The sequence below is a fragment of the Scophthalmus maximus genome, chromosome 11 (genome assembly GCF_022379125.1).
Source record: "Scophthalmus maximus strain ysfricsl-2021 chromosome 11, ASM2237912v1, whole genome shotgun sequence".
Lineage (NCBI taxonomy): Eukaryota > Metazoa > Chordata > Actinopteri > Pleuronectiformes > Scophthalmidae > Scophthalmus > Scophthalmus maximus.
Window position 1 is genome coordinate 24992501 of NC_061525.1, and position 20000 is coordinate 25012500.

Below are 20000 nucleotides of genomic sequence, written 5' to 3' on the forward strand. Positions count from 1 at the left end.
CACGGAGGCAGTGGCCTCCCTGCTGGGCCTGAGGTCAGCCCGCCACACCAGGACAATTCTGAACGAGTGGAACAGACTGGACAGTGAGGAGAAGGAGATGCTGCGGGACTATTCTGATGGAACCGAAGCAATAATACGTCATGCTGACCCACCGGACACTGCTGCTGACTTTTACATGCAAACTGGGAAAGGTTTGTACAGACACTGTGTTCTGGCCACTCACAGGAAGACGCTGGGTGGGAGGAAGGACATGGTGTGGAAGGACAGACTCCCATGGGACAGAGCCGGTGTGGAGCCTCTTGTGACCAAGAGGTCTGGAGACCTGCAGTGGAGGATCCTCCACGGGGCCCAAGATGAATCCCACCCTGTCCTCCACATGTCCATTCTGTCCACACACACAGACCATCGTTCACTGTTCTCTCTCTGTCACAGACTCAAACCTCTTTTAACATGTTAACAACCGTGTTTTTCGACTGTGGGGGAATGTTTACGGAGACTGATTTTATTCTTGGTGCTGGCGACAGAAAACAAGATGCAGAGAAGTGTCAGTTGCTGAATGTTGTGGTTGGTCAGACTGTGGATCTATAAAAGCAGAAGGACAAGATATGAAATGTGTCCTGACACGAGCTGACACACATGTAGTGTCTCTGGTGAGAGTCAGAGTGAGAGTGGACTTCAGGTTCCTCTCTGATGAACGACATGCAAGAGTTTTTGAATCAGTGATGTTTCACCACGTCTGTGTTCAGTGGAGGAGGAGAACTCATCTCTCACACTGTGTTTATGACCTGATTCATTCTGGTTTTCTCTTATTTTGTTGTTGTGTGTGTTTTTTTTGTAGAGGACGTGATGTTCTCTTGTGAATCTTAATAAACATTGTGTTTTAAAAATCAATCAAATCCCTCTCTCTCTCTCTGTCTCTCTCTCTCTGTCTCTCTGTCTCTCTCTCCCTCTTTCCTTCTCTCTCTCTCTCTCTCTCCCTCTCTCTCTGTCTCTCTCTCTCTGTCTCTCTGTCTCTCTCTCTGTCTCTCTCTCCCTCTTTCCTTCTCTCTCTCTCTCTCTCTCCCTCTCTCTCTGTCTCTCTCTCCCTCTTTCCTTCTCTCTCTCTCTCTCTCTCTCTCTCTCTCTGTCTCTCTCTCCCTCTTTCCCTCTCTCTCTCTCCCTCTTTCCCTCTCTCTCTCTCTCTCTCTCTCTCTCCCTCTCTCTCTCTCCCTCTTTCCCTCTCTCTCTCCCTCTTTCCCTCTCTCTCTCTCCCTCTCTCTCTCTCTCTCTCTCTCCCTCTCTCTCTCTCTCTCCCTCTCTCTCCCTCTTTCCCTCTCTCTCTCTCTCTCTCTCTCTCTCTCCCTCTTTCCTTCTCTCTCTCTCCCTCTCTCTCTCCCTCTTTCCCTCTCTCTCTCTCCCTCTCTCTCTCCCTCTCCATCAGTGACGATGACATCGTCTTTGAAGACTTTGCCCGCCAGCGGCTGATCGGGGCCAAAGACGACGAAGACGAGGAGCCGGTGGATTCGCCCAAACTTGACGACAGATAGAGGCGACGGGCGACGAGCGTCGGCGTCGCGTGGAGCCGTCGGAGGTCACCGTGAGGTCACGGCACAGACTTCCTGCAGACGCTCGGCGTCGGCGTGTTTGTGTCTCGTTCGTGTTCGTCCTCTCTACGTCCTGCGGCTGTGACCAGCTACAAACCACAGCCTCCACATCAGTTGTGTTTAGAGATGGAGCCGCTCGCCACCGCCCTCCAAAGCGGCGCAGCGGCGCCTCGGCGTCAAAATGCCGGCGGTTAGCATGCCTCACTTTGTTCTACGTGTTTCCATTAGGGGGCTGACAGGAGTAACGTTCGATGTGTCGCAACAGAGGGTTTAACAAACAACAACACTGCCAACGTGACGTGGGACCGTTCACCACGACGCGGACTCTGTGGGACGTCCCCACCTCAGACTGTCAGAGCGCCACCTATCAGCCGAGAGGAGGCGGCGGCCTCCTTTGCATGAAACACGTCGACACCTACGAATTATTAATGTCATGAATAATCAACCTGATGTTACAGGAGGTAACGTTTCCATGTCGGATCATTTTCCAAACCTTCGTCAGACTTTCAGCTGCTGCGTTCACTGACCTCCCGTAACAAAGACGTGAATCATTCAACATCCTGTTACTTTGACATCTAAACCTCTTTTCTCTTCCTGTAATACACTGTCAGCTGTTTCATGACATCATCCTTCACTCATTCTATGGTCCAATCAAAAGGGTGTCTGGAGTTTTAAGCGCCTCCTCCTCGACACTGTCCTGTCGTCATCACGACCACTGTTCAGCTGATTGTTACTGTCAACTCTGCTGCTATTGGCTGCTGGAAACGCCGATCAACAATCGATATCCACCACAGTTGCTCCATAGAATCAAACGTCCTACTCAGTCCTTTTCTCTTCTCCCCATCTTCGATTCCTCCGACATCATGTCTGTGACGTTCTTCTGTCGCTCTGTCGACACACAAGCTTTTTCTTATGGCGACCTGCTAGTTCCGCCTCTGCTCGTTGGCGTGTGGTGTATGTCGTAAAAGCGTGACATTCAGGGAGCTGTGGGAACGACAGGGGCGATATTCTCGCTAATGTCAAAATGATTCTGAAGACATTACTTTCAGATTTAAAAGAAAAACACATCATGTTTTTAAAGCGCCAGTGTGTCATCTTTGTAATTTTCTGGCACCATCTGGTGGTAAAGTTGCAAACCGCAACCTACTGAGCGACCGACAGGGGACACTTTATGGTGTTGCACCGCTGATTCCATCTCCGGGTTCCGTCAGCGTCTGAAAATTCAACGTGAACGCGACGTGTTCTGGAGCGTTTAGTTCAACAAGCGTATTCAACACGACGTAGAAACATGGAGACTCACACGGAGGTCGGTCCACCTCATGGAACTAGATTTAACTCATATATGAGCAGAGTTATGGACAATGTATTAAATTTCTGTGAATAAGTTCATCTTAATATTACACACTGCAGCTTTAAACGTCAGTGTTTTTATTCTGTCGCTGACTCAGATTCATGTTGTTAAGGCGATTGTTCCTGATCAACTGTGTTTTACTTCCACAAATAATCAGCTGCTTGTGTTTAGTATTTAATATTTGTTAATGTTTTAGAGTGAGATTTAAAAATGCTGTGGCATCTCAACATGGACTCTGTGTGAAGCCTTTCTTCTGTGTCCTGACCAGCAGAGGGCGACTCTAAGAGAACGTGACTCGACTTCTCACTGGATCCATAACGTCAGAAAAATTTTCATGAGGAGTTTATAGATCAATCTGTAGTTTCAAGTCTTCTGCAACACATGATGATCAATTAGTACATTATGGTCAATTTACAGTCAAACAGACCATAAAGCACCAGATGTGTTGGAGCGTGGACACAGTGTGATTGACAGCCGGTACCGTCCAATGGGAGCAGCTGTAGGTGGATGCACAGTGTCCTCTCGCTGCCACACCAGGTAAAGAAAAAGTAATTTATCGTCACAAGATGTTTTCATGTTGTTATGACAAAAACGCCTGAATACACGTCGTGATGAACTTGTTATTACGTTCAAAATGATGAAATGTCCACAGATATGAAATCCACGATTATGTCTCAAACATCTCATCACAACAAACTCTTCGCGTTTCTCACCGTGATACTGATCCGTTTTTCACCGGTTGTCCGAGCGTCGTCGAACGCACCACCAGGGAGCGTGTTGTCATGACAACAACAGGTGGGCAGAGGGCGGAGTCTGCTGATCAATGAAATATTGGATGGATGGTTTGGAAAATGATCGATGAGGATTTATTAATGAATGAACAAATATTATTCATGTGACGAATCAGGAGATGTGAACGTACATTTTACAAAACAGATGTTTGATCTGAACCTTCAAAATAAAACGAGTGATACGTCTTTTCATGTGAGCCAATGTGTGTGTGTGTGTGTGTGTGTGTTTGTGTGAGACGTGACATCACAGGATCAACACCCAAAATAACTTTAATATTTACAACATGATGATCGTGGGCTTTTATTTTGTTGGGTCGGGAGGAAAAAGGAACATTTCAGTGCATCTTTAATAAAAAAGGACATTAGGGGCTAAAATCTGTGTTTTTGCTTCATGAGGTTTTTTAAACAGAATCTGATCCTGAAACAACAGAACGTCTTCATATTCATCTTCACCCTCACCTTTATCGCCCTCTGGTGGACAAACTGTCACAGACACAGATTCTAAATGGAACTCGTCAGATTAAAGGAGATTTTTGTTGAAAACGTTCCTTCAGTAGATATGAAAACAAAACTTACAAAAACAGAAACATCTTAATTCATCTGATTTGATGATTTTTAGTCAACGTGAACAGAAAAGTCTTCAAATTCACGTTTGTCTTTTTCCGGCAGGAGAAACTTTGATTGTCGTTAATTTCTTCACTCTGAGTTTAAATATCTTAAAGAAGCCGTTTCGTATTTCTTTAGTCCGAACTCCGTAGATGACAGGGTTGACGGTCGCTGGGAACAGAATGTACACAAGTCCCATGAAGGTGTTGGCGTCCGTCGGGATGTGGATGTGGAGGTTGTGAGAGAGGAAGGTGACGCTGCCCACCAGGTAGAAACACATCATGACTATCAGGTGAGTGCCGCAGGTGTGAAACGCCTTCCACCGGTCCTCGCCGTCCGCCGCCGCTCGCAGGACCACGCCCAGGATCTTCACATAGGAGAGGAAGATGAGCGATATGTCCACACCCACAAAGCAGACGATCACAGCGACGCCCACTGCGTCATTCTTCTCGGTGCTGTCGCACGCCAGACTGACCAGCGCCATGTGGTCGCAGTAGCAGTGCTCGATCACGTTGGAGTCGCAGAACCACAGTGAACCTGCCAAAGCGACCAGCAACGCCATGATGGAGCCGCTGCGCAGCAGCGTGAAGAACAGCAGCCGCACAAACATGGAGGAGTCGATGATGTCAGCGTAGCGGAGCGGCTGACAGATGGCCACGTAGCGGTCCAGCGCCATCGCCAACAGCAACGTTGACTCCACTGAGGACAGGAAGTGAGTGAAGAACATCTGAGTCAAGCAGCCGGCCAATGAGATCTGGTCCCAGTCCAACAGGAGGCTGAGCAGCGTGTTGGGGATGATTGCGGTCGCCACGAGGACGTCGACCACGCAGAGCGAGCAGATGAGTAGGTACATGGGGCCGTGCAGACTCTCCACGCTGCGGACGACGTGGACCAGCAGCGAGTTTCCCAGCAGCACCGACACGTAGGAGGCGAAGAGCGGCAGCGCCAGCAGGCGGCGCTGCCGCTGCAGCTCAGGGAAACCTCGGAACACGAAGGTGCTGTGAGAGACGTTCCCGCCCAGCGACGCCTCCAACATGGCGCAGGCCTCACCTGAGCAGTGACATCAGACAGAAAGAGTCGAGCAGCAACAATCATCAGAAGATCAGACTGAAACTTTCAATCAGCAGATTTAATCAATAAACGCAGCATCAACTCGATTCATTCAAATCATAACAGACGTTCTCAGATCTCACTAGAACGTCAGACAACATCAGAAAGTAAAAAATCAGTCAGAAGAGCGCTTGACAGTAGAACACTAGACGGTAGAATATCAGTCAGTAGAACATCAGTCAGTAGAACGTCACTCAGTCAACATCAGACAGTAGAACATCAGTCAGTAGATCATCAGACAGCAGAAAGTCAGTCAGTAGAACGTCAGTCAGTAGAACGTCAGTCAGTCAACATCAGACAGTATAACATCAGTCAGAAGAACATCATTCAGTAAACATAAGACAGTAGAACATCAGTCAGTAGAACATCAGACAGTAGAATGTCAGTCAAAAGAACATCAGTCAGTAAACATCAAACAGTAGAACATCAGTCAGTAGAACATCAGACAGGAGAACATCAGTCAGTAGAACATCAGACAGTAGAACATCAGACAGTAGAACATCAGACAGTAAAACATCAGTCAGTAGAACATCACACAGTAAAACGTCAGTCAGTAGAACATCACACAGTAAAACGTCAGTCAGTAGAACATCACACAGTAAAACGTCAGTCAGTAGAACATCAGACAGGAGAACATCAGTCAGTAGAACATCAGACAGTAGAACATCAGACAGTAAAACATCAGTCAGTAGAACATCACACAGTAAAACGTCAGTCATTAGAACATCAGACAGTAAAACGTCAGTCAGTAGAACGTCAGTCAGCAGAATATCAGTCAGTAGAACATAAGTCAGGAGAACATCAGACAGTAAAACATCAGTCAGTAGAACATCAGTCAGTAGAATATCAGTCAGTAGAACATCAGACAGTAGAACATCAGTCAGTAGAACATCAGACAGTAGAACATCAGTCAGTAGAATGTCACTCAGTTGAACATCAGACAGTAGAACATCAATCAGTAGAACATCAGTCAGTAGAACGACAGTCAGTAGAACATCAGTCAGCAGAACGTCAGTCAGTAGAACATCATTCAGACAGTTCAGACAGTAGAACGTTCAGACAGTAGAACATCAATCAGTAGAACATCAGTCAGTAGAACGTCAGTCAGTAGAACATCAGTCAGTAGAACGTCAGTCAGTAGAACATCATTCAGTAGAACGTCAATCAGTAGAACATCAGTCAATAGAACATCAGACAGTAAAACGTCAGTCAGTAGAATTGCAGTCAGTAAACATCAGACAGTAGAACATCAGACAATGGAACATCAGTCAGTAAACATCAGACAGTAGAACATCAGACAATAGAACATCAGTCAGTAGAACATCAGACAATAGAACATCAGTCAGTAGAACATCAGTCACTAGAACGTCAGTCAGCAGAACATCAGTCAGTACAACATAAGACAGTAAAACGTCAGTCAGTAGAACGTCAGTCAGTAAACATCAGACAGTAGAACATCAGACAATAGAACGTCAGTCAGTAGAACATCATACAGTAAACATCAGTCAGTAGAACATCACACAGTAAAACATCAGTCAGTAGAACATCGGTCAGTTGAACATCAGACAGTAGAACATCAGTCAGTAGAACATCAGTCAGTAGAACATTAGTCAGTAGAATGTCAGTCAGTAGAACATCAGACAGTAAACATCTGTCAGTAGAACATCAGAGAGTAGAATATCAGAGAGTAAAACATCAGTCAGTAGAACATCAGAGAGTAGAACATCAGAGAGTAAAACATCAGTCAGTAGAACATCAGAGAGTAGAACATCGGACAGTAGATCATCAGTCAGTAGAACATCAGTCAGTTTCATACCTTCTGTGGATCCGGCGGCTGCTCTGCTTCTCCTCAGTTTGTCTTATAGCTGAAGTCCAAACGTCCCACAGGAAGACTGACCCCGAATGCAGCAGCTCCCTGATTGGTCCAAAGCATTTGGAACCAATTAAACTGCCTTGAAATCCCTGAGCCTGAGAGGATCTCCAGAGGTTAATCAGGCTGCTCACTTCCTGTTTCCTCCTGACGCCTCGTTAACCTTCGTTCAGGTTCTGGTCTGAAGTCGAAGCCTGTGATTAGATCATGTGATCATATGATGATAATTATGATGAGGTCATTCATTCATAATGTTTATTCATTATGACTGAATGAGAGATTTCAGACAAACCTGTCACTTTGGAAACATAGTTACGTTTTACAGATGTTAGAGATGGGACTTCTGTCAGAGGTGGGTCTTCTGTTAGTGGTGGGACTTCTGTTAGAGGTGGCCCTTCTGTTAGAGGTGGGGCCTCTGTTAGAGGTGGGCCTTCTGTTAGTGGTGGGCCCTCTGTTAGTGGTGGGCCCTCTGTTAGAGGTGAGCCTTCTGATAGTGGTGGGCCTCCTGTTAGTGGTGGGCCCTCTGTTAGTGGTGGGCCCTCTGTTAGTGGTGGGCTCCTCTGTCAGTGGTGGGACTTCTGTTAGTGGTGAGACTTCTGTTAGAGGTGGGCCCTCTGTTAGTGGTGGGACTTCTGTTAGAGGTGGGACTTTTGTTAGAGGTGGCCCCTCTGTTAGAGGTGGGCCCTCTGTTAGAGGTGGGTCCTCTGTCAGTGAAGTGGTGGGCCCTCTGTTAGTGGTGGGTCTTCTGTTAGAGGTGGGCCCTCTGTTAGAGGTGGGCCCTCTGTTAGAGGTGGGTCCTCTGTCAGTGAAGTGGTGGGCCCTCTGTTAGTGGTGGGTCTTCTGTTAGAGGTGGGCCCTCTGTTAGAGGTGGGCCCTCTGTTAGAGGTGGGTCCTCTGTCAGTGAAGTGGTGGGCCCTCTGTTAGTGGTGGGTCTTCTGTTAGAGGTGGGCCCTCTGTTAGTGGTGGGACTTCTGTTAGAGGTGGCCCCTCTGTTAGAGGTGGGCCCTCTGTTAGTCGTGGCCCCTCTGTTAGAGGTGGGTCTTCTGTTAAAGGTGGATTTCTGTTAGAGGTTGGCCCTCTGTCAGTGGTGAGACTTCTGTTAGAGATGGGACTTCTGTTAGTGATCGGCCCTCTGTCAGTGAAGTGGTGGGCCCTCTGTTAGAGGTGGCCCCTCTGTTAGTGGTGAGACTGCTGTTAGAGGTGGGCCCTCTGTTAGTCAAGTGATGGGGCCTCTGTCAGTGGTGGGACTTCTGTTAGAGGTGGCCCCTCTGTCAGTGGTGGGACTTCTGTTAGTGGTGGGCCCTCTGTTAGAGGTGGCCCCTCTGTCAGTGGTGGGACTTCTGTTAGTGGTGGGCCCTCTGTTTTTGGTGGGTCTTCTGTTAGAGGTGGGCCCTCTGTTTTTGGGTGGGTCTTCTGTTAGAGGTGGGTCCTCTGTCAGTGAAGTGGTGGGGCCTCTGTTAGTGGTGGGACTTCTGTTAGTGATGGCCCCTCTGTTAGAGGTGGGTCTTCTGTTAGAGGTGGCCCCTCTGTTAGAGGTGGGTCTTCTGTTAGAGGTGGCCCCTCTGTAAGTGGTGGGCCCTCTGTTAGTGGTGGGACTTCTGTTAGTGGTGGGACTTCTGTTAGAGGTGGCCCCTCTGTTAGAGGTGGGACTTCTGTTAGTGGTGGGACTTCTGTTAGAGGTGGCCCCTCTGTTAGAGGTGGGCCCTCTGTTAGAGGTGGGATTTCTGTTAGAGGTGGGCCCTCTGTTAGTCAAGTGGTGGGCCCTCTGTCAGTCGTGGAACTTCTCTTAGAGGTGGGACTTCTGTTAGTGGTGGGCCCTCTGTTAGAGGTGGGCCTTCTGTTAGTGGTGGGCCCTCTGTTAGTGGTGGGCCCTCTGTTAGAGGTGAGCCTTCTGATAGTGGTGGGCCTCCTGTTAGTGGTGGGCCCTCTGTTAGTGTTGGGCCCTCTGTTAGTGGTGGGCCCTCTGTTAGTGGTGGGCTCCTCTGTCAGTGGTGGGACTTCTGTTAGTGGTGAGACTTCTGTTAGTGGTGGGCCCTCTGTTAGTGGTGGGCTCCTCTGTCAGTGGTGGGCCCTCTGTTAGTGGTGGGTCTTCTGTTAGAGGTGGGCCCTCTGTTAGTGGTGGGACTTCTGTTAGAAGTGGCCCCTCTGTTAGAGGTGGGCCCTCTGTTAGTGGTGGGACTCCTGTTAGTCGTGGCCCCTCTGTTAGAGGTGGGTCTTCTGTTAAAGGTGGGATTTCTGTTAGAGGTGGGCCCTCTGTTAGTCAAGTGGTGGGCCCTCTGTCAGTCGTGGAACTTCTGTTAGAGGTGGGACTTCTGTTAGTGGTGGGCCCTCTGTTAGAGGTGGGCCTTCTGTTAGTGGTGGGCCCTCTGTTAGTGGTGGGCCCTCTGTTAGTGGTGGCCCCTCTGTTAGTGGTGGGCCCTCTGTTAGTGGTGGGACTTCTGTTAGTGGTGGCCCCTCTGTTAGAGGTGGGCCCTCTGTTAGTGGTGGGCCCTCTGTTAGTGGTGGGACTTCTGTTAGTGGTGGCCCCTCTGTTAGAGGTGGGCCCTCTGTTAGTGGTGGGCCCTCTGTTAGTGGTGGGACTTCTGTTAGTGGTGGCCCCTCTGTTAGTGGTGGGCCCTCTGTTAGTGGTGGGACTTCTGTTAGTGGTGGCCCCTCTGTTAGAGGTGGGTCTTCTGTTAGAGGTGGCCCCTCTGTTAGAGGTGGGCCCTCTGTTAGTCAAGTGGTGGGCCCTCTGTCAGTCGTAGAACTTCTGTTAGAGGTTGGCCCTCTGTTAGTGGTGGGCCCTCTGTTAGTGGTGGGCCCTCTGTTAGAGGTGAGCCTTCTGATAGTGGTGGGCCTCCTGTTAGTGGTGGGCCCTCTGTTAGTGTTGGGCCCTCTGTTAGTGGTGGGCCCTCTGTTAGTGGTGGGACTTCTGTTAGAAGTGGCCCCTCTGTTAGAGGTGGGCCCTCTGTTAGTGGTGGGAATCCTGTTAGTCGTGGCCCCTCTGTTAGAGGTGGGTCTTCTGTTAGAGGTGGCCCCTCTGTTAGAGGTGGGCCCTCTGTTAGTGGTGGAACTTCTGTTAGAGGTTGGCCCTCTGTTAGTGGTGGGTCTTCTGTTAGAGGTGGGCCCTCTGTCAGTGGTTGGCCTCCTGTTGGTGGGGGGGCTCCTGTTAGAGGTGGGCCCTCTGTTATTGTTGGGCCCTCTGTCAGTCTCACAGATCAATGATCGGAGCAGAAGAGACTCGTTTCAGTTTGACATCAAAGACAAAGAAATTCAAACATTCAAACTAGTTTCTTCAACAGATTTTAAAAAGCAGATTGTTACATCAATTCAAGACGATAACGACTCCAACTTGTTGACTCTGTCTTTGTCTTTGTCTTTGTCTTTGTCTCTGTGTCTGTCTCTGTCTCTGTCTCTGTCTCTGTCTCTGTCTCTGACTCTGATTTGCTTCTGTGATAACTTTCAGAGACAACTCCCACAGAGCAGCATCACGCAGGCAGGCAGCTGAGAAACTGACTGGATCTGACTAACTGGTTCTGACCAACCGACAGGTTCTGACCAACTGGTTCTAACCAATTGACAGGTCTTGACCGACTGGTTCTGACTGACAGGTTCTGACCGACTGACAGGTTCTGTCTGATTGTTTCTGACCGACTGGTTCTGACCGACTGACAGGTTCTGTCTGACTGTTTCTGACTGACTGACAGGTTCTGACCAACTGACAGGTTCTGTCTGACTGTTTCTGACCGACTAGTTCTGACCGACTGACAGGTTCTGTCTGACAGGTTCTGACCAACTGACAGGTTCTGTCTGACTGTTTCTGACCGACTAGTTCTGACCGACTGACAGGTTCTGACTGACAGGTTCTGACTGACAGGTTCTGACCCACATGTTCTGACCGTCTGGTTCTGACCAACTGGTTCTGACCCACAGGTTCTGACTGACAGGTTCTGACCGTCTGGTTCTGACTGACAGGTTCTGACCAACTGACAGGTTCTGTCTGACTGTTTCTGACCAACTGTTTCTGACCGACTGGTTCTGACCGACTGGTCCTGACCCACAGGTTCTGACAGACTGGTCCTGACCGTCTGGTTCTGACTGACAGGTTCTGTCTGACAGGTTCTGACCAACTGACAGGTTCTGTCTGACTGTTTCTGACCGACTAGTTCTGACCGACTGACAGGTTCTGACTGACAGGTTCTGACCCACATGTTCTGACCGTCTGGTTCTGACCAACTGGTTCTGACCCACAGGTTCTGACTGACAGGTTCTGACCGTCTGGTTCTGACTGACAGGTTCTGACCAACTGACAGGTTCTGTCTGACTGTTTCTGACCAACTGTTTCTGACCGACTGGTTCTGACCGACTGGTCCTGACCCACAGGTTCTGACAGACTGGTCCTGACCGTCTGGTTCTGACTGACAGGTTCTGACTGGTTTCAAACTTTTAACACTCATCGTTCATGTGACTCTGACTCTGATTTATTAATAAGCAGATGAGAGAAACTTCAGCACGTCTTAAAGACATAAAGACCTGATGACTTATAATGTTCTACTTCTATATTCAGACAAACACCTCAGAGAAACATGATCTGATCATAAAGTTCCTTAGATGGTAGAACCTTGTCCTTCAGCTCTACCGAGGAACCTTGTTCTCCTTGACCAGGACATAGAACAAGTCCCTAGGACAGAACATCAGAAACGTCCGATCTCAAAAGGATGCTGAAGAACTAGTCCAGTCATTTGTCACTTCGACACTGGACCACTGTGATTCATCACTGTTAGGATGTTTCACAACACGTCTGTGAAAAGACTCCAGTTCTGACACCTCACTGACCTTCACTGACCTTCACTGACGATGGCTGTTTAAATCATCGAGGAATAAAAAACAGAAAATAAAAGCTTGTACTGTGGCTTCTTCTCAAAATCAGAATCTGTTACAAACTTTGTCCACCAGAGGGCGCCGGCAGTTTGATCTTCACACTGCAAAATGTCCCAAGCTCTGAAGATCTTCATCATCATCATTGTCAGTGACAGGAACGTTTTCCAACTTGTGTCATTATTATGTTGTTTTTGGATTATTTGTAATTTTCAGATTTACCATCATTAATGTTTGTGTTGTTCTCAATAATGTAAATTCTGCTGCGCAAAACAGGCTGCTGATGTTATTGTTAAGATTTAGATTTCATTTCCTTATTCTTTATATTTTTGTGATTCATATTTTTATCATAAGTATTTTGTATATATTTAATATTTTGTAAGGTGTGTTGTGTGATACCTGCTGCTGCGATTTCACAGCAGTGAAGTACCTATCTTATCGTATCTTATATAATATAATATTATATTATATTGTATTTTATTATCTAATGTATCTTATGTTATCTTATGTTATCTTATCTTATCTTATCTTATCTTATCTTATGTTATCTTAGCGTATCTTATATTATATTATATTATATTATATTATATTATATTATATTATAGTATATTATATTATATTGTATTGTATTGTATTGTATTGTATTGTATTGTATTGTATTGTATTGTATTATATTATATTATATTACATTATATTATATTATATTATATTATATTATATTATATTACATTACATTACATTACATTACATTACATTACATTATATTATATTATCTTATCTTAATTTATATTGTATCATCTTATCTTATCTTATCTCATCTTACATTATCTTATCTTATCTTATCTTATCTCATCTCATCTTACATTATCTTATCTTATCTTATCTTATACTATTATTATTATTATTATTCTATGAATCTAAAATATATGTGTGTGTGTGTCATTTGTCACTGGACCGTTGATCAATAAAGTTAAAAGATCAATAACTGCTTTAAAGGTCATTTATTTATTATATTATTTTCTCTTCATGAATGTTTCACATTTCATCTCAGTGGTCAGAGACACAGTGATGTCATCATGTCGCAGTAATGAGCCCCAGTGGAGCTCGTCTTCATCGTCCTCCTCGTCCTCCTCAGCTGCACCTGGAGGCCTGAGGCTGCGGACACATGGACTCAGGAGGATTCGCTGCTTAATGATGATAATAAATCTGTATGATTATGTTTTGTTTCCAGCTGAAGTTGCTGCAGAAACCAAACAAACACGAGAGTCACTAATTAGAGATAATGAATCGTTCACGTCGCTGCTTCTCGTTGAATGATGCAACAGTGTTTGAACAGTGAGATCTGATTGAAAATATCATCATATAATGAATTGAGAAGTGAGATTTGACGTGTTCAGAGGAAAAGTGTAAATATTTGTCAGAAGGTTTTAAAGTCAAGTTCGATGTGAAGGATTCAAGTGACTGCAACTCTGATATGAAACTACAGATTCATGTGACATTATGATTCATAACATTAAAACATAGAATCATCCTGAGGAAACACACAATTGTTTGCTTGGAAAATACAGGAAAAGTTGTGGATTGAATGAAAAGCGTCAGACATTTGATCAATCTATCAAAAATCTGATTCATTTAAAAAAGCGTCTGTTTGATTCTGGTGTGAATCAGAAGACGTCACGAGTTCAGAGCAGAAGGAGAAGAAAGAGAGAAGAATGTGAGACGTAATAAACTGTTGATTAGGTTCAAACAAACACAGGAACCTGCTGATGAACAAAGATATTGAAGATGTTTTAATATGAAACAAAGCTGCTGTTTATCATCATCAATAATAGAACTGATCTTCACTGAAGACATGATCTCCGACCAGGAGAATAAGATTTCACCAGGTCCGTCCGTCCGTTTGTTTGTTTGTGGATCATATTTATTCATAACAGCAGATTTAAATGAAAGGTTCATTCTATGATCGAGCAAGGATCCGATTTTTACAAATAACCCGGATCCTCGACATGTTGAGTCCGTACATCAACGGGCTGAAGAGCGGCTGAGACATGAGCCAGTACAACGATAAGAATATTCTCAACAGATTGGGGACGTTGTTCATGTCGAACCTGCTCTGCAGTATCTCAAAGAAAGCTCCGAAGGAGAAGTTGAGCAGCGACGCCAGGTGAGGTGAACAGGTGGCGACGGCTCTTTGTCTCGTGTGACTGGAGCCTGAGAAACAGACTTTTAAAATCCTCAGGTAGGAGAAAAATATCAGAGATACAGGACATGAGATGGTAAAAGTTGTGACAACAAGTCCGTAGATGTTGTGGACAGACGTGTCAGAACAGGAGAGTTTGACCATGTAATAATTATCACAGTAAACTTTGTTTAAGATGTTTCCACACAGCTGTAAAGAGGCAGTTAGAGATATTGGAACAAGACATACAACAGAAGCATAGAACCATATTAGAGCAATGAGCACTGTGATCTTACTTTGTGTCATGTGTGTGTTATACTGCAGAGGGCAGCAGATCGCCAGGTATCTGTCGTAGGACATTACGGCTAAGTTAAAAAATTCCACACAAGCGTACGAGTACAGACAGAAAACCTGCAGGAAGCAGAGCGGAGCGGCGACGGTGTGAGAGTCCCACAGGATGTGAAGCAGCAGGAAGGGGAACAAGCCTGTACTACCATACAGTTCATTAACAAACAGGCTGCACAGAAACAGGTACATGGGTTCATGAAGACTTCTGTTCACACAGATCACCACAACCAGCAACACGTTGGAAAGAACGATCAACACGTACAAACACAGAACAATCAGGAAGAAGAAATATCTCCAGGGTCCAGTGTCCATGTAGGCAGACAGAGTGAAGTGAGACACAGCAGACGAGTTCATCATCTTCATCCTCCTCATGTGGACACAAAACAGATGATGAAGAAAACGACTGTGATGGAGCCTCAGACTCACCTCTGCCTTCATCTCAGGAGTCACACGAGGTCATGACGAGTCCTGACTGAGCTGAGACTCTGCTGTCGCCTCTTTTAACGTGCTCAGCTCAGACGACGACTTCATCACATGACTTGTGACGTCAGGGAAAAAATTATTTTCCTTCTGCAAACTAACGTGCTGCTCATTCAAAGTCCAAACAAAGGTCGCCCCCTCTCGTTCGTGACCTTTTGACCTCTACAGTTGAAATTTTGTGTCTACATTGGTATTTCTGCTTCCTGTGATGCAATTTCATCAAGAATCTTCAAATGCTTCATGTCTTCAAAATGTACAAGCTAAGATAAAAGCTCATGTGAGTCAATAACAGGTTCAGTCAGAGCCATTACAGTCACATTAAGTTATATTTAGTGGTATGGCTCTGTCCTGGGACCTCCTTGCCCTTCCATGTGCATACGTGGAAAGCTTGGGGAGGCAGAGTACACCTCCTGAACAGAGCGGACATGTGTCGAGGCAGATGCATCATGGTTGTAATCAATAACTTGCTGACACAGAGACGTCCTTGTTGTGACATATCTGTTGAGGATAACGTGATATGTTGACGCAGATGTCAGATAACAGAGAATACAAAATGTCATGTACAGCCAGAGGCACTTTGACTTATCTTCGTGTTGTACTGTGAACAGTTTACTGAAATAAATGGTCACGAACTGAGCTTGACAAGGACTGGAGCGGGCCTGGTGCTTCTTCAACAAAGCGAACACCTCGTTGAGACACCTGAAAGGTAAGAGAATATTTTCTCAATTTAAAGCGCCATTGGCGTCATTTTATCAATAGTAATGTTAATAAATTGATGGGTGCTGTGCAGGCCAGGACCTCCTGACATGCTGACCCCGGCACAGCAGACAAGCTTTAGGGATGTGGAATATCACCTGGTGCAGGAGGTAGAGCTACACCAGCTAGATATAGTTGGCCTCACTTCAATGTACAGCAGGGCTCTGGAACTGACCTCCTGGAGAGGAGCTGGACTCTGGAGTTGTCCCGGGAGATAGGCACCTATCGCAGCATCACTAAGAGATGGTTCAGTAAACACCTGAGCAGCTCGAACTATAATCTTTATCAAAGAGGAAGGTTTTAAGTTGAACTCTAATGTAGAGATGTCGTCTGCCTCCTGGTTCCAGAGGAGAGGAGCCTGGTGGCTGAAGGCTCTGCCTCCCATTCTACTCTCACAGACTCTGAACCACAAGTAGTCCTGCGTTTAAAGAGACAAGTGACCTATTGGGATGATATGAAACTATGAGCTCTGTAAGATATGATGGAGATTGATTATTAAGGGCTTTGTAGGTGAGGAGCAGGCTATTTATTCTATTCTAAATTTAAGTTTTTCAGCATCCTTTTGAGAGAGGATGTTTCTAATGTTCTTGATATTGCGCAGGTGAAAGAAGGCTGTCTGTCCTAGAGACTTGTTTCATGTGTGAGTCAAAGGACATGTCCTGGTCAAAGGTAACTCCAACTATATGATCAGATAATGTTTCTCTGAGGTGTTTAGGGCCGAGTACAATGACCTCAGTTTTTTCTGAATTTAGATGTAAAAAATTTTAAACATCCAGGCCTTTATGTATTTAAGACAATCCTGAAGTTTGTCTACCTGATTAGGTTCATCTGTATTTATAGATAGATACAGCTAGGTATCAATGAAAATTTACGTGGTGTTTTCTTATAAAATTCCCTAAAGGAAGCATATATAAAGTGAAAAGTATCGGTCCCAGTACAGAACCTTGTGGAACTCCGTGACTCACTTTTGTATGAATGGAAGATTTGTTGTTAAAGTTAACAGACTGAAATCTATCTGATAAATAGAACTGAAACCATCCTAGTGCTGCTACCTTAATCCCAATAATGTGTTGGAGTCTCTGTAAAATAAAGTATAATAGTAATAAAGTTATATAAAGTGCTGTTATAATAATGCAAGTACTGTTATAATAATGTAAAATAAAGTATAATAACAATAAAGTTATAAAAAGTGCTGTTATATTAATGTAAAATAAAGTATAATATTAATACAGTTATATAAAGTGCTGTTATAATAATATAAAATAAGTATCATAATAATAAAGTTATAGAAAGTTCTGTTATAATAATGTAAGTAGAGTCATAATAATTTAAAATTAAGTATAATAATACTAGTCATATAAACTGCTGTTATAATAATTGAATTATTGTTATAATAATGTAAAATAAAGTATAATTGTAATAAAGTTATATAAACTGATGTTATAATAATGTAAAATAAAGTTGTATAAAGTACTGTTATAATAATGTCAGTACTGTTAAGATTGATGTAAAATAAAGTAATAAATAATAATAATAATTATATATTATAATATACACAATGTACTGAACATGAAGCAGAGACTGTTCACTTGTATTCTTATTCTGCTTTTACTTTAAAGTTTTAACTGAAATTCAAATAATAATTTACATTTATAGATCAAAATCCATCTGTGAGTTTTTAAATACACAGTAAATACAAAATTATTGATACATATAGATTTGTCCTTGCAGGTTTTTATGATTGATAAGAAACTTTGAATATTAGGAATATTTGGCTCATTCTTTTATGTCTATTTCAGTATGTTCCTATTTTGATGAATGAAAACCTTTATTTAAACTTTGGACCAGCAACAACAGATTAATAAAATCTAAGGAAGAATATTTTACATAAACCTGCAACACATTATTAACACAGCCAGTTATATTTAGCTGATCACTGTCTGATCCAACAACTGGAACATCAAAGTCCTACTGTACACTCATCACTTTTACCCACATTCCAACAATTACAGGACAAAAATCATCAAAAAGTTCACGTAAATGTCAAAACACTTTCCATCAATGATCCATCAAATTCTCTACAACTACTACAAAGAATACCACTTCTACTGTCGCTAGGATAAAATGAGCCTTTATTGATCCCCGTAGGAGAAATTCAGAATTGATACAGCAGCACAAAGTATAGCAGGGTAGTATAATAAAGTATATATATATACTTTAGTATAACAAAAGCAAACACTATTTACAATAACAATATTTTATATACAATTATTACTAATGATGTACAGTAGCAGAGTCAACTCTTTCTAGAACTGATTTAAATAGAAACTCTGAGCAAAAACAAAACAAAACGATGTTTCAACTAAAATCTGACTCATTTATTAATCAGCAGATATGAGTCAATATCAGTTTTTATATTTGCTGATGTGAAAGCTATTATTTTACAGAACAAAAAGGATGCAGAGACGATGTGCATTTATGTTTATATTTTACGTTAAAACATATGGTTGTACATAAGGTAAAGTATATAAAGTTATATTTGTGATTTTTTAAAATATAACTATTATTATTATATATCTGAATGAACAGTTATTCAAAGGATTTTATTAATTTGTTGTCTCACTTATGGTGAAGCACTTTGTAACCATGTTTAAAAAAGTACTATATGAATAACATTTACTATTATTATTATATTATTTATTATAACGATTGGTTCAACTCTAAAATATTGAGCCTCATTCCATTTGTCATAACGGTTTGATAACAACATGTTAGGCAGCAGAATGTGTTTTATTAATATAATATTATCACCACATCTCTGTGTAAAGATTCAAAAGTTGCTGGTAATAATATTCACATTTCATGAAAACAACTCTGGTCAAAGCTTCCGTCTTTTCAGATATTTCATTAATTGAGGCTTAAAAACCGACCTGACTGAAGTTTACATTTTACCAAAGATGAGACTTTTACATAATATACGTATCTTGGACATGTTGAGTCCGTACAGAACCGGGTTGAAAAGCGGCTGACACGTCAAAAAGTACAGGGACAGAAAAATACGCAGCATATTAGGAACACGCCTCATACTGAACCTGCTCTGAACGATCTCAAAGAAACTACCAAAGCAGAAGTTCAACAAAGACGCCAGGTGAGGTGTACAGGTACTGATGGCTTTTTGTCTCATCTGTTTAGAAACAGAGAAACAAACTTTTAAAATCCTCAAGTAGGAATAAAAGATTGACGTTAAGAAACCAAATATTGCAATAACTGTGTAGATGAGTCCGTAGATGTTGTTGACTGACGTGTCAGAACAGGCCAGTTTGACCACAGAGTAATTATCACAGTAAATTTTGTCAATGATGTTTCCACACAGCTGCAGAGGTGCACTCAAAGAAATCATGACAGCAACTTCAATAAGCGGGAATAACCATATTAGAGCAATAAGCTTGGCGACCGTGTTGGAGCTCATACGTGTGTTATACTGCAGAGGACAACAGATAGCGACGTACCGGTCGTAACACATGACAGCTAAATTACAACACTCTACATTTGCATAAGAATAAATATGAAAGATCTGCAGGAAGCAGAGCGGAGCAGTGACGGTGTGAGAGTCCGACAGGATGTGAAGCAGCAGGAAGGGGAACAAGCCTGTACTACCATACAGTTCATTAACAAACAGGCTGCACAGAAACAGGTACATGGGTTCATGAAGACTTCTGTTCACACAGATCACCACAACCAGCAACACGTTGGAAAGAACGATCAACACGTACAAACACAGAACAATCAGGAAGAAGAAATATCTCCAGGGTCCAGTGTCCATGTAGGCAGACAGAGTGAAGTGAGACACAGCAGACGAGTTCATCATCTTCATCCTTCTGTGGTTCATATCCACTAAACTCTGCACAGGACAAGTATCAGTGATTATTTTACATTTCAGTATCAAACTGACGTGAACAAACAGAATCAAGTCAAACAACAAATGTCACAAATCACCTGAACTTACCGACTTCTACTGTGAGAGTCAGTGTAATGTCTGAGAACAGACGGAGACGTCTCAAATCGAACG

General features: G+C 43.6%; 4 protein-coding genes across 4 annotated transcripts in view; 1 reads left to right on the plus strand and 3 right to left on the minus strand.

Annotated features, from left to right (window-relative positions):
* arrb1 (arrestin, beta 1) overlaps nt 1-2801 on the plus strand; it is a 16490-nt gene extending 13689 nt beyond the window's left edge. Inside the window, exon 16 of the mRNA XM_035621953.2 lies at nt 1421-2801. Coding sequence (XP_035477846.1) covers nt 1421-1526 — 106 coding nt within the window. The 3' untranslated portion in view covers nt 1527-2801. The remainder of the gene's footprint in view (nt 1-1420) is intronic.
* Nucleotides 2802-4371: 1570 nt separating this feature from the next.
* On the minus strand, nt 4372-5367 carry LOC118298294 (olfactory receptor 51E2-like). Its single transcript, XM_035621972.2, has one exon. It carries the CDS (start codon nt 5365-5367, stop codon nt 4372-4374), a length of 996 nt encoding a protein of 331 aa, XP_035477865.1.
* Nucleotides 5368-13189: 7822 nt separating this feature from the next.
* On the minus strand, nt 13190-15193 carry LOC118298257 (olfactory receptor 11A1). The gene has a single exon (XM_035621969.2). It carries the CDS (start codon nt 15131-15133, stop codon nt 14126-14128), a length of 1008 nt encoding a protein of 335 aa, XP_035477862.2. The 5' UTR covers nt 15134-15193; the 3' UTR covers nt 13190-14125.
* Nucleotides 15194-18601: 3408 nt separating this feature from the next.
* LOC118298326 (olfactory receptor 11A1-like) overlaps nt 18602-20000 on the minus strand; it is a 1405-nt gene continuing 6 nt past the window's right edge. The window contains exons 1-2 of the mRNA XM_035621975.2: nt 19938-20000; nt 18602-19832 (exon numbers count right to left, since the gene is read on the minus strand). The exon at nt 19938-20000 is cut by the window's right edge and continues 6 nt beyond it. Coding sequence (XP_035477868.1) covers nt 18873-19820 — 948 coding nt within the window. The 5' untranslated portion in view covers nt 19821-19832; nt 19938-20000 and the 3' untranslated portion in view covers nt 18602-18872. The remainder of the gene's footprint in view (nt 19833-19937) is intronic.

Bases quoted from the DNA above. Each gene is read 5' to 3' on its own strand.
- LOC118298294 (XM_035621972.2), bottom strand. From the start codon at position 5,367: ATGTTGGAGGCGTCGCTGGGCGGGAACGTCTCTCACAGCACCTTCGTG.
- LOC118298257 (XM_035621969.2), bottom strand. From the start codon at position 15,133: ATGAAGGCAGAGGTGAGTCTGAGGCTCCATCACAGTCGTTTTCTTCAT.